The sequence below is a fragment of the Sebastes umbrosus genome, chromosome 1 (assembly GCF_015220745.1).
Source record: "Sebastes umbrosus isolate fSebUmb1 chromosome 1, fSebUmb1.pri, whole genome shotgun sequence".
NCBI classification, from domain to species: Eukaryota; Metazoa; Chordata; class Actinopteri; order Perciformes; family Sebastidae; genus Sebastes; species Sebastes umbrosus.
In genome coordinates, this window is record NC_051269.1 from 23562038 (window position 1) to 23581881 (window position 19844).

General features: G+C 40.4%; 1 protein-coding gene and 1 long non-coding RNA gene across 5 annotated transcripts in view; one reads left to right on the forward strand and one right to left on the reverse strand.

Annotated features, from left to right (window-relative positions):
- Positions 1–19844, reverse strand: part of pcbp4 (poly(rC) binding protein 4) — a 165932-nt gene that overhangs the window by 14380 nt on the left and 131708 nt on the right. For all 4 annotated transcript variants that reach the window (XM_037772960.1, XM_037772950.1, XM_037772967.1 and 1 more), the window contains exons 11-13: positions 10844–10885; positions 10638–10716; positions 7456–7511 (exon numbers count right to left, since the gene is read on the reverse strand). In XM_037772960.1, coding sequence (XP_037628888.1) covers positions 7456–7511; positions 10638–10716; positions 10844–10885 — 177 coding nt within the window. The remainder of the gene's footprint in view (positions 1–7455; positions 7512–10637; positions 10717–10843; positions 10886–19844) is intronic.
- On the forward strand, positions 81–9242 carry LOC119489932. The gene is made up of 3 exons (XR_005207295.1): positions 81–92; positions 1332–1337; positions 9055–9242. It is a non-coding gene; the product is annotated as an uncharacterized LOC119489932 (long non-coding RNA).

The following is a 19844-nucleotide window of genomic DNA, read 5'->3' on the forward strand; positions in this document are numbered from 1 at the left end:
ATTCCTTCATTGCATCTCTGCTACTGCCACTTTCTCTCTTGTATAATCTTTACTTTTTCTTCTCTGTACCACAAACATTCCTTTCCCTACAAGTCATCTGGCCAACAAGCTCTGCTATAGTGGGCTGTTCCTGGAAAGGGCTCAGATAATATAAGTGAGTGTGTGTGTGTGTGTGTGTGTGTGTGTGTGTGCGTGTGTGTGTGTGTGTGTAAGCTATAATGACACTGTGGGTGACGGAAGACAAAGTGCCAGCTGACAACAACCAGGTCAGGACCATTTGTGTGAAATCCACCTTTAGCCGCTGTTCGACCCCGCAAACGGCCTCATTGAATCATAAACTGGCTCCTGTGAGTCATAACCAGCAGGGGCACACACAGTAACTCTGACTCATAGCCCTGGTCTTGGACCATCGTCACAGAATCTTTAAGCTAAGGTGGCTGAATGCAAACGCAAAAGCCAGAAAAGCCAGAAAAGCCACAACGCAAAAGCCATAACGCAGCCATCAGGAATGGTTGAGAGAGAGGGCTGCATTTGTTCACACAGAGCTAAAGTCGGTCTAGAGGGTGTTGGATGTTGTAGTGATTGAATTAAGCCTTCTGAAACCATACAAACAAAATGCCCTTGAAATGTTTATCAGGAACATTGAAGCTACACACAAACGTCATGACATAACTGACTTTTTACCACAGGAAAAGAATGGCATTGGACTTCGGTGGGCAAACAAGCTTTGGCTTTTACTAGGGCTGTTAACGTTAACGGAAAATCGTTTTAACGCCGCTAATTTCTTTGATTTTCAGGCTAAATAACGCTACAAAGTTACCCCAAATTTTTGCAAGGACTTCTGACCTCAAGATATGTGAATGAAAAAGGGTTCTATGGGTACCCACGAGTCTCCCCTTTACAGACATGCCCACTTTATGATAATCACATGCAGTTTGGGGCAAATCATAGTCAAGTCAGCACACTGACACACTGACAGCTGTTGTTGCCTGTTGGGCTTGAGTTGGCCATGTTATGATTTGAGCATATTTTCTATGATAAATGCAGTACCTGTGAGGGTTTCTGGACAATATTTGTCATTGTTTTGTGTTAATTGATTTCCAATAATAAATATATACTGTACATACATTTGCATAAAGCAGCATATTTGCCTCTTGTGTTGATAAGAGTATTAAATACTTGACAAATCTCCCTTTAAGGTACATTTTGAACAGATAAAAATGTGAGATTAATTAGTAATTAATCACGATTAAATATTTTAAACGATTGACAGCCCTAGCTTTTACACTTTCTACAAGGTTAACTCCTCGGGAGATGTGAGGTTTTCATAGGATGCTGTACGGCGGTATGTGTCTCCCCCTCTGAGCGGCTCTATGTAAGTGCTGTTGGGTGAAATCAGCTTAAAGCTGAAGAGGACGGGCAGAGGGCTATTTTTGGGTGATTCCCTGCTGCCCTTGTAATTTGGAAAGGTTTACTGAAGGAGAGAGAGAGAAAGAGGGAGACGGAGAGGAAGAGGGAGAGGGAGAAAGTGTCAGACAGGGTTGTTGTTAAATCTCTAACTGTGAGCTATAGGATGTCATTAAGCTGCTCTGCTTGGCTGCTCACACACACACAAACATATCACACACTTACATGCACAGGGTCTTAAGCCCCATTCTGCTCTTTGCTATTGTGTCTCTGTGTCTTATTCTCTCAGGCCAGCCGTATGTGCACGTGTGTGAGCAGTATGTTTAATAGGGCTGGGACGATACACCTGTCTCCTGATTCAATACTATCACGATACTTGGGTGGCGATTCAATATGTATTGTGATTTTTATGTATTGCGATTTGATACTACAATTTATTGCGATTTTTGTTCACTTTTTAAACACTAGACCATGAGAGAAAAGTTGAATCATACACTTCTAGGGACTTTTACTTTTGAAAATATCTAAATTAATACAGTAAAAATGTTTGATTTTCAGCATGTATGTAGTCAGAGATGTCTTGAAGTGAAATATATGAGGCAGGCATTATTTATTAATTTTTTTTTCCAGCAACCCAAAAATCAAAGAGTAAAGAAATTTCCCTCACAAATTAGTTGTATTCTTTTTTTAATTCATAAGGGACATGTCATATTTTATACTTCTGGTGAATATAATCCAATCAATCTTATTTACATATTTGTATTTTGTATATACAGTTCCCTTTGTTAACACCTTATTTTGAAAACCAGACGTAGTCACACGTATATACTTCCACTAACGTCGCCAAGTCCGTCGCTAGCTCTCCCGTCAGCTCCGTTCTCTTTATGCATCCATGGTCAGCTCCATCGGGGCCGTTTGAATGCATTTAATACAAATGTCAGTATATGGGTGCTCTACAGTTGTAGCGTCGGCCCATTTTTTTTCCACAGAGATAAGAGTGACGGTAACGATAACATTTTCTGTCCATGACAGATTTAGCATGCAGCTTTAGCCATGATGTCTAGCTCTGCTTTTCCTGTAATGTGTGAGACCCAAAGTGTTTCCATACATTACTGTATGTGTAGTGTTTACCACTTTGGATTTAACATGTGAGGGTGAAGATCGTATCCACGTAGACCCACCGCCGTTTTCTACTTTCTAGTTTCAGCTGAAGCTCGGGGGCCTCGATGATGATGCTTAATTTATACGTGAGAGGCGACAGCACCTGCAGAGGTGTTGATTATCTCGTCAGAGTTTCCTGTGAAAACATGACCTCACACTCATCCGTCTGTCCTTTACTGTGCTACAGACCACTCATCCATAAAAAACCATTGTGGGGAAATGTTGCCTGAATGTGTCTGCGTGAGTTCCTGCAGAGAAATCATCAGAAGTCTGCCATTAGATTCTGAGGAATGAATGAGAACGTGGCTGAGCCTCAGGGAGACTGAACTATGAATGTGAAAAACACAGAGCCTGTTGTGTGAGAGTTCAATGTGTCAACGGTGTTTTGTGGGATTCACTGCATTCTGCTGTCTTTTGGAGTCTCTCCTGTTGTGCCATGTTCATGCACGATGTGCAAAACTCATATTCATCCGTCTTTACAGGTGTTTCACCAAGAGAGAGTTGAGAAAAGCAGCAGTTTGGTTTAACTATGGCTGTTAAAGTTAATGCGATTTCTTTAACGCAACTTGCGATTTTGGGGTTGTGGTGGGCTCAGTTTTAAAGCTAAAGTGAAGTTACTGGCATCATATTAAATACATACACAAGCGCAGTGTGCTAGCTCGACTAATAATTGTTAGAAACAAGCTAAAACTAAAGCTGTCTATATGTACTCCAACTGTTTAGCTTAGTTTGCCACGTATCTTAAAATTCTTGTATCTAATCCGCTGGCTGAGACAAAGCAGCCCCAATGATGAATCACATCAGACGGAGGAGGACAGACGACAGGAGGAAGGCATGATACTGACTGATGTTTGTGTTCTTCATTCTTTCTTAACTTCACTCAGGAATATTATTTTATTGACATTTTAGATTTGTTTACAGTGAGATATTATAGTGACTTTGCTGTTGTAAACATTACCATAGCAGCTCTAGAAACAACATTTAGTTATATTTAAAATAGGGCTGTCAAAGCTAATGCGTTATCATGCATTAACGCAAATTCGTTTTCACACCACTAATTTCTTTAATGCATTACTGCAATCAATCTTTCGGAGGTTGTGGCGGGCTCAGTTTTAAAACTAGAGTGAATCAATGGTATAATGGTAAGGAATCCATTAGTACCAACCATCTCATACCAGCTTGTCATGAAGGAGGCTAAATAACGCTCCAAACTTGCACTAAATTTTGGCGAGGAAATACTGTCATGGCCATTTTCAAGTTACGTTAGTGCGTTGACAGCCCTACACTTTCCACTTCGTCGCGGTTCCATTTTGATTTATAAATGTAGCAGATGTTTTTGAAATATATTAAAAATATTTCAGTGCTGCCAGGAAAAGGAAAGAACATTTTTCCCATTAACAATCTGAATACATTGCATCAACAACATCAGCTCACTGACTCACTGAAGGTAAGTTAAGGTCATGTGTGTGGTTGAGTTAGTGGTCCACACTGTGTGTTTGCCCTCCTGCAGACTCAACTGCAGTATTTAACCCAGTGTTTTGACTGCAGGAAAGGAGCTCTAAGCAACCACTCAGTGATAGCCTGAATGACTGGCTCTCAAAGCTGGATGGATTGATGGAGAGAGGCAAAGTGGAAGAGGAGTGAAAGAGTCAAGTGAGGCAGAATATAGCCTCTCAGTGCTAATGGGAAAAACATACTTGCTGGCTGCGGCCCTCTCGCATTTTCCCATCCAACAACACACATCTTTAGATCGTCAGTGAACCGAATCTTAACCTTTATTTGGCGGTTTTCATTAAACTGTCATGACGCTCATATGCTGCTGTCGGCAGCCTGTAAAGCAGGAAGAAGTGGCAACTGTAATGTGAACAGGAGCAAAGCACTATGGAACTGTGATGCTGGAAACTCGAATTTCCCTCGGGATCTATCTATCTATCTATCTATCTATCTATCTATCTATCTATCTATCTATCTAAAGGCTGAGTTTGTGGAGGTTTGTTTATAACATTAATCAGCGCTCGAAGTGGGTCGATACTCACCGGTGCGCAGTGCTGGCACACGCGTACCGTGACTTTTTCTTGCTCTTCCGGAGCTTCTCACAAGCTGCTAGTACTCTACTCTGCCATCTCCATATCAGGTTCTCTGGGAGATTCATAACGCCGTAGCGCCAGCGTATTTTGCACCGCGTCTCATAGGCTGTATGAACATAAAAACTATGTGGGGAGCATCTGGATGAGTCTGCTCTTTTAGGGAAAACATTTCCAGAAGAATTAAATGTTCAGAAGAAGGCTGTGATATGTGCAGACTTTATTCTGTAGCAAACCAAGACCATGATTTAAGTGCTTAAATGTAACATAAAAAACATAAAAGTTGATGCTTCAGTTGCTACGACTGAATATTACATTCAGATGGCAACCTGAATTGTATAGAAGTCTATGACAAAATGCCCCTACTTCTCACTTAATTTATTACCTCAGTAAACATTGTAAACATGAGTTTATGGTCTCAATCGCTAGTTTCAAGTCTTCTTCAATACAGCATGATGTTCATTTGGTAAATTATGGTCCCATTTAGAGTCAAATAGACCATAAAGCAGGGGATGCTCTGTGTGTTTGAGTTGTGTGTTTTCAGTTCTTGAAAGTTAATTCTAAAATTTTGGTTGCCTAAAAATGACTGGCTGTACTTAGCTCCAGCTTCTCATGTCACTTCTGTTTTCAAAGAACGGCCAAATACCAAGATGGTGAAGGCCAAAATACAAGATGCCGACAAGCAAACACCAAGATGGAGACGGCCAAAATGCCGAACTTGAGGCACTCCAAAACGGCACTCCACAAACCAATGGGTGACGTCATGGTGACCACGTCCACTTCTTATTTACAGTCTGTAATTACATTGCAGGATCACGTGTTGAGTGGAAAAAAAAGTTTCTCTCTGCTGATAAGAGGATGGAGGCTCAAGCATTATTCTGACCTTCCGAAACAAACCAAAGTGAAAGCGTAAATACTCCACAGAGTAGATTTTAGTTAAGTAATTTTGGGGTTGAGTAGTTGTGGTCATAATGTGTTTTTTCTAGGACTGTCCATCGATTCAAATATTTAATCATGATTAATCGCATGATTGTAGTTAATCGCAAAATAAACGCAAATTAATCTCACATTTCTTCTCTGTTCAAAATGTACATTAAGTATTTAATCTTATGTTCTCTTATCAACATGAGAGTTGGCAAATATGCTTGCTTTATGCAAATGTATGCATATATTTATTATTGGAAATCAATTAACAACACAAAACAATGACAAATATTGTCCAGAAACCCTCACAGGCACTGCATTTAGCATAAAAAAATATGCTGAAATCATAACATGGCAAACTGCAGCCCAACAGGCAACAACAGCTGTCAGTGTGTCAGTGTGCTGACTTGACTATGACTTGCCCCAAAACTGCATGTGATTATCATAAAGTGTGCATGTCTGTAAAGGGGAGACTCGTGGGTACCCATAGAACCCATTTTCATTCACATATCTTGAGGTCAGAGGTCAAGGGACCCCTTTGAAAATGGCCATGCCATGTTTTCTTCGCCAAATTTAGTGCAAGTTTGGAGCGTTATTTAGCCTTCTTTACAACAATCTAGTATGACATGGTTGGTACCAATAGATTCCTTTGGTTTTTTTGTTTTATATGATGCCAGTATCTTCACTCTAGCTTTAAATCTGAGCCCGCTACAACCAAAACATAGCAGGTTGCGTTATGCGTTAAAGAAATTAGCAGTGTTAAAACAAATTTGCGTTAACGCGTTATCTTTATTATATATATTTGCGTTAACTTCGACAGCCCTAGTTTTTTCTTTTATTATTCTAGTTAGAACGCTCACAATAACAACACAACTACGTCATTTGTAAGCCAGATTAGTAGGCGAGAAGTCGAACTATAGAATCAAACAGCTTAACTGCGTTGATACTTAATCAGGTTTAGGAAGGAGCTGCATTGTTGTGTGAGGGGGTGAAGCACTACACAGCTGAGCACTGACAGGAGGAGTCCCTGCCTGTGATGGATGGGAGCAGGGAGAGATGAGCAGGGGAGAGACACGGTGGCCAAAGGCTGTCTCATGAACAAAAGGTCACCGCTTTGACCTCGCCGCAGTCAACATGTCCATCAAATGTCATACGTCCTTGAGCGCGACACTGAACTCTTACTGTCTGCTTCACTGCCTGAAAAACAAACAGTCATACCGACGTGTCGCTAGCTGCTCTACAGTGCAGCTTGTTTAGAAAAAGGAGTCCCATATTTAATATGTGTGCATATGGCTTGTATAGCATGTTAGAATTCATTAATTTTCCTTAAAATGCTGAAATAAAAACAAATCCAACAAAGAAATAAAGTGAATACAGATTGTTGCTGTGTCTTCAAATGACAATTCTTTAGCTTTTTGTCTATAATAACTGATTTGTTTTTTATTTGTAGTTAATTTTGCATGCCACGTTAAAAACAAATCAATTGAAGAGGTGTATTATATTTCATTGCTGTCCAGCAGAGAGCTGCGTGAACCTGCCAACACTAAAGGGAAAGTACTGTCATTAGCTTTAATGAGCAGGTGGAACAGAGGTTTTTCTTTTTTAAGTGGAAATAACGTCATGATGCCAAAATGAAAAACAAGCAATTGTCCAATCACAGCGTGGGGGCGGGGCTGACACGAGCTGTTGGTAGACTTGACCTCCTGCTGACTGGAGGGACATTACAGACTGTCCATTTAGTTCCACGTGTGATGGGACAGATGGATTTTGCTGCAGGAAGCTTAGAGGGATCTTCCCTCTGACCACTGACAAAATGTTTTCTTGTTCACAGCGCATTTTTTGTTCATATCCAAAAATTGGATTCATCTTTTGTACTTACATCGTTTGGAATGAGAAGCTCCTGAGATGTGGTTTGAGAGTTGGCGTCCATCCCTCCTGAGAGAGAGAGAGAGAGAGAGAGAGAGGGAGAGAGAGAGAGAGAGAGAGAGAGAGAGATTATTATCCTCCAACATATAGGCCTAACACAGTTACCGCACACATACAAATATTTCTGTCCTTCCTATCTTCCTCTCTTTTCCTCCTGTCCTTCCTCCCTTCCTTTTTCTCCTTCCTACTGTCCTTTCTTCCTTTCCTTTCCACCTTTCCTTCCTTCTTTGCCATTTTTCTGTCCTTCATTTCTTCCTTTCTTTCCTCCTCCCCATCTTTTCTTTATATCTTTTCCTCCTCTCTTTCCTTGATCCTTTCTTACTTTTTCTCCTTTCCTTTCTGCCTCTCTTTTCCTCCTTTCCTTCCCTACTTTTCTCCTTTTCTTCTTTCCGTCCTTCCTTTCTTACTCTCTTTTCCTCCTTTCCTTCCCTTCTTACTTTTTCTCTTTTTTCTGTCTTTCCTTTCTTCCTCTCTTTTCCCACCTTTCTGTCCTTCCATTATTTCCCTCCTTTCCTTTCTTCTCCTCCTTTCTGTCCTTCCTTATTTCCTTCCTTCCCTCCTCTCCACAGGGAGTGGTCTGGTCACAGCGAGCTAAACCAACAGTTCCTCTAATAAAGTGTGTTGATGTGTGTTGGCAAACGATGGTAGTGTGTGTGTGTGTGTGTGTGTGTGTGTGTGAATTATTTTCACTTCCACGACTGATGACTTTTATACCTGACACATAATGGAATAATCAGCCATCCATATCCCTGCATGATAATCGTCTCTTCTTCGCTCTCTGCCGTGCATGCGTGGTTAGCATTCGTTTGAGAAATTACATGACAAAGCGGCCGTGTCTGTTTAACAGCGGAGGGAAGTCATTTACAAAATGTGAACAGACCCGACTAACAGCAGCTTGATTCCACGTGGTTCACACTGCGTTTACAAAAACACAGTATGTGGTGGAGGAAGTACTCAAATCATTTACTTAAGTAAAAGTATCGATACCACAGTGTAGAAATACCCTGTTTCAAGCTTTCACTTGCAGTTTTGCTGTTCGACGCAGTTTGGGTGTTTGGGTCATTTAAAACCGTGGAGCAGTGATGGAATATAACTAAGTACATTTTACTCAACTGGAGTATTTCCATCTTATAATATTTTTTACTTCTACATTTATCTGACAGCTATAGTTCCTTTCCATATCATTCACATCAATTTTACATGCGATCAATTTATAAAATATGCATTGATATAACTACACAACATTAAAACGCTGCTTAAATGTACATCTTAAAGCTTCAGTAGGCAGTATATTTTTGGCATCATTGGGCTGAAATCCCATAATAACCTTTCAGCGTATTGTAATTCAAATGTTCTGAGAGAAAAATTAAGAGTTTTTCGAACTTTCCATTACGGTCCGGAACATCTGTTTTTGTTTTGACCATGTGATCACGTCCACTGCCCATTTCAACACCCCCTTTGCTACATATGAAACAAATTGGCATACAAACACAGCTAACGAACTGGATCAACAGAGATAACGTTAACGATAGATTCTACCAGACCTGAAAAGCTTCGGCACATCTCTCTGTGGTCCGTGTGCAGCTGGGTTATCAAGGCAGCGAGTATTTGAGACACACACCCGCTGAAGTGATTCCGACTATACTGCTGCTGGCCAGAGGCTAACGCGGTCGTGTTTAGAAGGTAACCCTCAAATTGTGAAAACGTGCGCTAACTGCTATCAGTCACAAACGGAGGAGAGGACGGGCCACGGCTCCAATGTTTTGAATTTGGACTGCTGTACTCATTTTAAAACGCTAGCTGTTAGTCCTACATATTTATTCCTTTAAAGTGTGCTTTAAGTTCTCCTTTCAGATCAACTAGGTGCCACAGAGTATTAATAATTCATGAGTAAAATGTAAATCTAGACAAGGCATTAAGAACATTTTTCTTTAATTCTTACATTGTGGAAATCTGGCCTCATTAATGAGATGTCCCACTGTTGCACATACAGTATTTGACTTTTACACAAAAGCTATGAAAACTAATTGTCTGCATGGTTACACCTTTGATTTCCACCTTTTAGTCAATTAGCGGCGTCACCTCTCCAGAGCAGCATGTATTCTAGCCTGATGGAGCCAAACATCTACAGGCAACGTCTGATTCCCAACTGTCAGCATGTACTGTGAGCCCAGCTGGATGCTATAACGCAGAACTGTTTACTAAAATAAAGATGAATTATCTCATTATGTAGTGAGGTTTCTTACAGCGTGACTGGTGGGAATAAGAGAAAGGAAAGTGCATTTTAAAAGATAAATTCAGAGCATGTCTGATAAAATTTAAAATGATAAAAACATCTCCTGTGTTTTTGATGCAGTGAATGATGAAACTCCATGTAATGACACTTTTTTTTCTGAAATGGAAATAGGGCTTTTGAATAAAAATATTTTTTTTTCCTTTTTTGGTTGAAACACAGTCGCTGTAGTTTTTGTGTCGGAGGAGCTGAGGACCAAAAAGATAGTGAAGAGCGGTGACAACAAAGTGACTTCAAAGTCAAATGTGTACAGAACAGACGGATAAGCCTGCTGAGAACCCGTCTCCACTGTAACACCCACAGACACACACACAAACACACACACGCACGCTGTTATACACATGCATGTATGCTTCTACATGCACAACACATGACATTTTTTGGAAATGTTAACAGTTACCCAACCACGTACGCACTACGGCTGTCCCCCAGTCAGCATTTCAAACCGATGCGTCAACTCAGAGGGGGTTCGTCTTTGATATAATAATTTTTCATGTGCTTGTGGTTCAAGTTTTTTCCTTACCTACATATATTTTTTATTATTTTTTGTTGTTGACCCATGTTGTGGGGACATAAACCTGTTTCCACAGTCACATTGTGGGGACTCGCCTTCCAAATTGCGACAAAATGCATGTTCCCATAACGGAAATCAGTATATTTTAGGGTGAGGACTTGGTTTAGGGTTAAGGTTAGGGTTAGGATTAGACAAGTAGCAGGTACAGTTAGGGTAAATCTTCAGGAAATGAATGTAAGTCAATGTAATGTTCTCAAAAGTGATGAAAACACGACTGTGTGCGTGTGTGTGTGTGTGTGTGTGTGTGTGTGTGTGTGTGTCTACGTACCAGATAGAACTTGTGTAGCTGATTGGCTGATGGGGGCCAGGCCCTGTTGCTGCATTGACAACTGGTGGAGCTTCGCTAACTAGGAGAGGAATAGAGAAGGACAGAGAAGGACAGAGAAGTTAAAATAAATGACAAACGTTAAGTCACAGAAAATATCAATATCAAATATAATATCTGAAGAGTAAAAGTCTTATTTTTTAGTTTACCTCTGAATGTGGAATGCCGTAGTGACTCTGTACTGCGTATGTCTGAAATAGAAAAAGACAGAAAAAGAAGTGTCACTTAAGTGAGGAAAGAACATGTCTGAATCCATGCAGCATGTTTCTGTACCAGAGGGCATCATTATGTAAGGGATAATGTACAGCGAGCCAGTCATTGTTGTGAAAGAAACCCTGTCTCTCATCGCCCTGAAGGGGATTCTTTCACAACAATGACCAGCTCACTGTACATTATCCTGCTTATAACACGGCTACTTACTTAAGAAATCAATAATTTGACAATAAAACGGTCCCCTAGAGTCCGACATCAGAACTGCTCCCATAGCAACGGTCTGTTATACATAGCAACGGTCTGCTATAAAGAAATAACAGACCGCCTTAATTAACCAATAGGAATCGAGTATTCAACAGCGCCGTGTAATAAATGTATTTAATTTTATTTAATATTTTCCACGTGTTTCAGCTCACAGGCTATATAAAGGCTACTGCCCTCCCTCTGATTGGAGGATGTGGCTGTAGTGTAAGAGGAGGCTGCAAACGCTACTCAGGACTACTCTCTGCACATCTTAGTGTAAAAAACACTTGAACTATATAATTATTTATAACCTGTATTCTAAAAAGAAAACAGGAATTATCATGTCTCTGAAAGCAACATGCGATATTAAGTGGTCACAATCTTTTTCATTAGACACCATTCATTTGGAAAACTGTCATCGCTCATAAAAAAAAGAAAAAGAAAATCGCTCAACCACGGTGATGTCTTGTCTTTGATGAAAAATTATGACATTTTCCAAGATCTTTGGAGCTCATAACTCAAAGCCCACGTAACAACAACAAGCTATAGGTCTATTTCTGTACATTTTTACATTGAGTAAAAAATAAGCACTTGTTTTGCAGTGGACCTGCAGCTTCTACTATAGTAATACATCATATTCCCATTTTAACAACAACCTTCTTTTTTTTCACTTTGAGCACAAAATTAAGCTATTTGTCAAACAAACTTTGTCAAACAGTGTGGCTAATCAACTTAGTCAGGAAATGACTCAAATAAACATGAAATATCATAGAAATGCCAAAATACACTGGAGGGGGGCTTTAAGTTGCAGCACTTCTGGAGTTATTTTAACCCAAACCGCAATCTTTCAGTAGTAGTAGTTTGTTTCCTAAGCCTAACCAAGTCGATCTATTCCTAAACCTAACCAATTAGTTTTATTTTGAAAAGACTGGGGCAGAAATTGACAAGTGTCACGTGTTGTTGGACATTTGTAGGAAAACGCACGAACAATCCGTTGTTGAATGTCGTGCTGAGCAAAGTCCTTTGTTACATTCCACCACTGCCTTTTTGTCAGAACATCGTCAGGATTAATGCTTCCCAATGTTCCACTTAGCCGGGAGACACTGACAACACAACTGTAAAAGGACTTTCACTCAATCATCCGTCCTGAATCTCCTGCGACATCTCGCTGTATCTCCTTATTAGAGCGTCTGTGTTTATCTCTCCAAGATCATGATTTAAAGAGTTTTTTTAGAGGCCTTCCCAAATCCCCAACTGAACTTCAAAGAGAATGAACACTTCCACAGGCAATGCAGAGACAGGCTGAGGGGTTGGGGAGCAGACTCTGTGTGTGTGCGTGTGTGTGTGCGTGCAACAGACTTTGTGCATCAGAGAGATATTCAGTGTGTCTCCCCGAGGTTCACCACACCTTATATAACAGATTTCAGAGCTGTTATCCTTGCCGCAGACTGCACTGCCACTTGCCGCTGAACTTCTGACTCCTGATGCTAACTCGGGGGTTATGAAGAAAAGGGCTGTTTGCAGAAAAAGTGCTCCCATCATAAAAAAAAAGTATTTTCAGAGGCGCTACAAGAGAAATGGACCTGGGTGTGCTCGGCTTCTTTGATACTGTTACGCCTCTCCTTGATCTGTAGATATGCCGGTAAATATTTATACGCGCTGGCAAACCTGAAAGTCTACACATTGCATGCCTGAATCCAAACGGTCCATGCAGGCGCTAACACAAAAAAATGCCATACACTCATAAATATTCATTGGTGGCTTAATACGGCACACATCACAGATGCAGCAGCAGCTCTGGTACTTCTGGGCCCGCATTTATCAAACGTCTCAGAGTAGGAAATCACTTCTAACTGGACAAAAATTCTTATACTGACGCATTTTTTGGCTCTTACTTTAGGACTTGGGAGTTAAAGTTTGAAATAACTCCTATCTCTGCTGATATTTAGAAAAGCTCCAGAGGAGTCCGCCAGGACGTGGCGTTCTGTGAGAGGAGAGATGTTTTGGATCAGGATTCTGTCAGATCCAACAACGTCGGCAGTCATAAATCAAACTTTGATTGCTCATGCAGCCCCTCATACAGATAATGCTCCTCACTGAAAGCGAAATAAAGCTTTTGTTTTTAACACAATGCTGGCTGGATGTCACCTGCTTATCTGTCATGATGGATGTCTCAACATGTTACCACTGGTAAATAAGTAAGGGTTGTGTCTTATTTATTTTTCATTTATTCTAAATAACGGAAGAGACTATTATATTATATTCATGTTGTTACCGTGTATTTCTGAACACTGGGTGACATTTGGCCTACAGAAATACATTTGAAACGTAATGAAATACATATTTCAGCAGCAAGCGACACATCATAAAGGAGTTCTTCTCATTATTTTCAAGATTGCACCTTCCTCCGACGCACCTGTCACACAGTTAGGTGTGTAGAGATTTTTTTTTCTTCAAAAAGTCAGTTCATTAAATTCACTTGGAATATGTGAACGGCTGGCTTTGTTTGCTCAAAGGCATATTTTTGCAAATCTAACCCTGATAAATACGTTTTTTTGTACATACACAAAGACCTGTCATTTTAACTACATTAATTGGACCATACATTGTCCCAGAAATAATTGCGATAAATTATATTATTGTCATTTTAAGACCATTTTATTCAACTGATACAATGATAATATAATAGCATGATAATGCGAGTGCACCTTTTAAAAGAGTGATTAATTCTACGAATATTCAGACATTGGAATGTGAAAAAAAAGATAAACATATTCTAAATAAATAAAACAAATAAAATAAAACCACACAACCAAAACAATAAATAAAATGGATTCTCTAGCTCTGTTAAGGAAACTGTGTAATGTCTGCACATTAAAAAAGAAAAGAAAGAAAGGCACTTTATTGATCCCAGAGGGGAAATTACATTTTTCACTGTTATATTTACACAGTAAATAGTACACACAGGCCCGAAACACACACACACACACACACACACACACACACACACACACACACACACACACACACACACACGCACAAACAGGACCTATATACTGTACATGCATTAATGCAGAGATGACAGAGCGAGGGGGCTGCCCATGACAGGCGCCCCGGACAGTTGGGGGTTTGGTGCCTTGCTCAAGGACACCTCGGCAGTGCCCAAGCGGCAAACTGGCACCTCTCCAGCTACCAATTCACACTCAGTACTTGGTCCATGCAGGGACTTGAACCGGCGACCTACTGTCGGTAGAAGTTGCTGTCGTGTTCTTTTATACCTTCTTTCGGTGATCTACCATGTGAATAGGTGATAAAACCTACTAGTGGGTGTAGTAACCCCCTATTGACCCATATTTGTGGAGCTAATAGCACCTGATAATGCCTATTTAATAGCTTAACAGTTTAATCGGCTACACTAACATATGCTACAGGTGAAATTTTAAATTAAAAAAAGATATAAGAAATTTTCTTAACATGATCTACAGGATTTACACATCTGCTTTATCGTATCTAATCTTCTTTTTTTTTACTTACTTACCTTCATACACTGTCTAAAATATAGTTACTTACTAATGTACTCTCTAAAACTTTAACTCACTCATTTGTTTACTTTCACTCAAATGAACTTAACGTCACCACAAACTGATTTCCAGCTGATAGTATCATTAAGAAATGCTGAGCTTTAATCTTGAAATAAAGATTAATGTTAAATCCCAGACATGACTCTGTGACAGCTGCAGATGAGTCTGTCAACAGGAAGCAAATTGAACCAGAAAGTACGCAAATAGATGAATCCTCATCTCTCTCTCTCATCACTCCCTCCCTCTCTTCTTCCCCTCCGCATCACTGTAGCTTAAATAATGAATTAAAAGCATTAATTGCCTCACGCAGCCACTTAACTCTGCACTAACCCTCCTTCCAGCCCTTCCTCTGTCACTCTCCCCTCCATGTCTCCCTCGTTCTCCTGAACATCCTTCTTCTGTTACTTCTCTTTCTCTCATCCTATTTCTATCTCCGTCCTCTACTCCTTTTCTCCTCTCTTCCTCGTCTCCCCATCTTGTGCTTTTTTAAAATTCGTTACTCTACAAAGAGCTTCTTAGGTGACATAATGAAGTTACCCTGCAGGACAGCTGGAGTCTCGCAATGTCATGAAGTCACAGAGAATCGCTGGATCACATATCACACGAAAATCTATCTTGTAAGGCTTCAAATAATATGTTTGCTCCAGGCAAGCCAGAACACGGACCAATCAGCGTCCTGTGAGGAGCTATTGGCAGCTACTAGCGTGGCTTAGGTGACTATTCCTTCTAAACAACAATGGTGGCTCCTGAAGAGGTTAGCATGCTGCAATAACCTCAGTAAATTCAGAACTGGAGAGTATTTCTTCATTTAAAGAAGAGCAAAGAACGCGACTGAAGGCTTTTTCTCGACGTTACAGATGTTTTTGCTCTTCTCCCTACTGGCTTCGGCAAGAGTTTGATTGACAGATGGTTCATCCAATCACCTGCCAAGTATTTTTTCAACGTGCCATTCTAAAAATGATGTATGTGAATATTTCTGCGTACTGGGGTCCCTAAACGGTCTTGGAATTACATGAATTGGGTATCCCGGTAAAGCTGAGACTCTTGTGGATCCAATGAGCCCAACTGTATTCATGTGTGATGATGTTAGTCCTCACTGTAGTGAAACCATTTTTAAAAATTTGACCTCACTGTATAAAATGACCTGTTGTGACCTCTGGGGTAATCAGAGCCTCATGAAACTTTACAACCGCAAACTAGAGACCTAGGGCATTCAGAGGATGGATGGTTTTCATGGGTAGATTGACAATAAGGGGGTTTCTGAGCAGTTTCCAGAACAGAAGTGCTCGCCATCCAATCCCCGAAAATGCAATTCTTGCAGCACAAATCTTAAAACGTCAAAAGTTTTTGATACCAAATCACAGCATGGCTCTTTCTGTGGTGTTCCTCAAGGTCTTGGTGTCTTAATGTGGTATATTGGAGGGATTAATGATCATTTGTATCAATTCTTGAATGGTAAAAAAATGGTTAAATTGAGCACCAAATCTGTGTAACAAATGATACCAAACCAAAAATTGCTGCAACAACTTATGAGACATAATCGAGCATGGGGATGGCCATCATATACAGTAGATCTATCATAATGCTCTAAACCCTTATACACTTTCTCAATGTACTTTAATTTGTTTATTAATTAATTAATCAATTAATTAACACTTCATCCAGTCGTCCTGGTGATAGGAGCATCCCATCAGAAAGCTCCACAAACTACATATCTTGTCATTTGATTTGGAGTACTTGTTAAATACCTGCCCGAAAGTTGCGAGTAAAACTTATTTCACTCCACATGCAACACGTACTTGCGCGTTTGTTGCCTGTTAATGCTCGTATCGTGTTGCAGCGGAGACTGTCAAGTTGCAGCAGCTTGAATTTGGAACTAAAACACCCTTATGGAACAATTCACTTATATGTTAACAAACTATCTGCACCACATGTCAGATATTTCTTTTCCTAGCCCAGCTGTCAGAGACAAGTATGGTTAGAGAACAGATCGACTGACACAACTTGAGAGCATTTCAAATTCTCTCGCTCTCTTCTTCAGTCTCTACCCGTCACTTTGTCCCTCCTTCTCTCCTCCCATCAGTCCTGCGGAGCCTCCATTAGCTAGTGTTACTGTTGTTTCACATAAACGCACACACCCACGCATACCACTTATCTAAAGTTGGTTCTCAAGCATGCAGTTCTGGTTTGTACACGTCTGTCTTTTTGTCTTTTTACCCGTACTCCCATTTAGCAGCCTGTCTGCTTTGTCCAGACGTGTGTCTTTTAAGACATACAGTTAATCTACATTTAAGTGAGTCAGGTATCGTTTAACCTTTGTGTGTGTGTGTGTGCGTGTGTGTGTGTGTGTGTGGCTGTTTGCGTCCTCTGCCAGTCTCAATCTGTCTCCAGGTCAGTCAGTGAGTCACTCAGTTTGTTTTACCTCTTACTTAATGAGTCAGTCGGTAACTACTGCCAGTGAGGGGTAGATAACTTGCCTGGGAAGCAGACGAATCTGCGAGCTCATGTTTCTTTTGCTCTGGCAGATGCGTCTGGTCCAGCTCCGCTTTGGACAGATTTCCATCAGCCTCAGATGTGCTGGGCCAATCACAACGTTTATCTAGTATGGGGCGTGTTTGAGACAATGACCGTACAGAGGAGCGAAGTTGAGGCATTTTCGAAAAACAACCAAGACGGCTGCAGCTGATGTGGAACTTTCTTTTGAAGCTGTCATCGCGTCAGTGTTGAATGAACTTGATATTGTAGTTACCTTAGTTATTTTAACCCAAATGTTGATTTATTTGTCACATAATTTCCGTACATAAGTAATACTAGTGTAGTTTTAACTTAACCACTTCCGTAGTTATTTTAACAACGAACAACTAAAATGTTTTCCTAAACCTAACTAAGTAATTTTGTTGCCTAAAACTAACCAAGTTGTTTACTGTGACCATATGCATGTAACGAGCGTAAATTGAGAAGTGTTGCTGGACATTCATCACATATTGCTGGACATTTGTAGGAAAACGTATGAAAAATGAGTAATAACTCTTCTTAGATATCACATCATATGAACTAGGGATGCTAATTTTGAAAAATGTTATTAACCGTTAACCGACAAGATTTATACCTCACCGCACATTTAGTTTAGTTTAGCAGGTTGTCAGCTGTGTGTAAACCCGGCATAACTTTAGCGAGTGTCCGACAAACAGTGTGTGTATTTGTGCTATGTTAGCAGCTCTAGCATTGCCGGTGGCTTCGTGCTCGTTGCCGCAACACACATACAGTCTGTCAGCGCGGCGTAACTTTAACCAGTTTCCGACAGACCGCGTGTGTGTGGAAGAATTTATGGAAGATACAATATGTTCAACTGATAAACTTGTAGTGTTACCTCAGCTTAAATCACCGCCATTCAGCCAGGAAGTCTAACATTTAATCAATGAGTTTGTCCATTGTCACCTCAGTCCTCTACTTGACTCTTTTTACAGAGTTTTTCCGTGCTGTCAATCACATGCCTTCCCAGTTTAGCCTTGCTAAGATAGTATATTAGCTAGCAGCAGTGACAAATTATCATAATATCACTTTTCAAAGACAACGGGGAAATTTGCATTTTCTATGAGGCCATGAAATGCTGCAGTAGCATACCTTCGTGATGATGATGATGATCACGCTAAGAGGCTGCAGCCGCGTAGATGAAAAGTATTTAAACACACAAGGACTTTGACCCCGAGGCCGTTCCCTCCACTGACATGGAATAAATGCGTAAGCAATGATTGTGGGTTCAGTGGCTGGTTGAAGGACACTTAGATAATGATGGTGACACACTAGCTGTTAGAAACTGACCTCAGACCATTCAGTTATGGATGGGCTAATCTAAACACCCTGCCTTGCCCTTGACATGAAAGCGTGCAGCAGTAAACTATTCACTGGGAAACATCCAGCAGGGAATTCCATCGACCAAGAATAAATCATATTAAATTATTCTCCACAATTTAACTCAAAGTGCTGAGGAAATTGCAGGTTTCATTTATAAATGCTAAAGTATGATAATTGTATGATTATTGGGCAACTCAAAAACAAAGATGATGACATCTTATCTTAAGTCAACGTTGACTTATTTCATCACATGAGTCGCTAGTGAGTCAAGTTGACGTCAACCACGATCTTTTCCTAACACTAACTAAGTGGTTTTGTTACCTAAACCTAACTTCCTGTAAAAACGGAAGTTTATTTTGAAAAGACAGTAAGCCTTTAATGAGCGGTAACTGACACGCCGTCCCTGACACGTACAAACGAACGCTCCCCCTGGAGAGCGCTGTTCGTCTCTCGTGTGAAACTAAAAGCCAACTTATTTTGTCATGTCAATTGTTAGTATATATATATAGACTATATTTTTTTAAAGCCTGGAAACAGAGCCATGAGGAGGTGCAGAAGTCTAGTTTTCTCTCAGAACACTTGAATTATAATATTCTGAAAATATTCTGCCTACTGAATCTTTAAGTTGGGGTTGTCAACAAACAAAATACACCGTCATATATTCAGTTTTTAGCTAGCTTGGCGGAAAAAGTGCTATTTGTCCAGCCTGCTTATCTATAACCGTTACAAAGCAGCACAGCCACACAGCCCTCCAGCATATTATCACAGCAATAAGCATTAACATAATAATACTGTACTACAACAATCACTAGCTGCAACAAGAGCTGGCCAAGGAGCTGATTGTGCTTTCCACGGCGCCCCACTTGCTGCACTTTACAGGAATCATTATCACTTTGGGACATTTCCTGTATGAGCACCATTTGCTTGATGGTCGCTCCCTCTTGTACCTCAAATTTGAGCAGACGAAATTGACACATGAATTGCCCAATTCATCCTTGCAATTACAGTAGACGCCTGTATGGCTGTTTCACGAGTAGACGTGCATCTACTGCATTTCCATTTGGTCTTCAGACTGCTTTCAGATCAGTCAGGCATCACATGAAAAAAAAAAAACCCCGGTAATAATCATCAACAGATGTGTCTCCTGGTAGGCAGAGGTATCGAGCGGGAGACGGCTGACTTCACTGCTTTTAACAGCCGATAAACTCTCCAGGCAGAATAAAACTGATGCAACATAAATTCCCTTTTACCGTTTTCA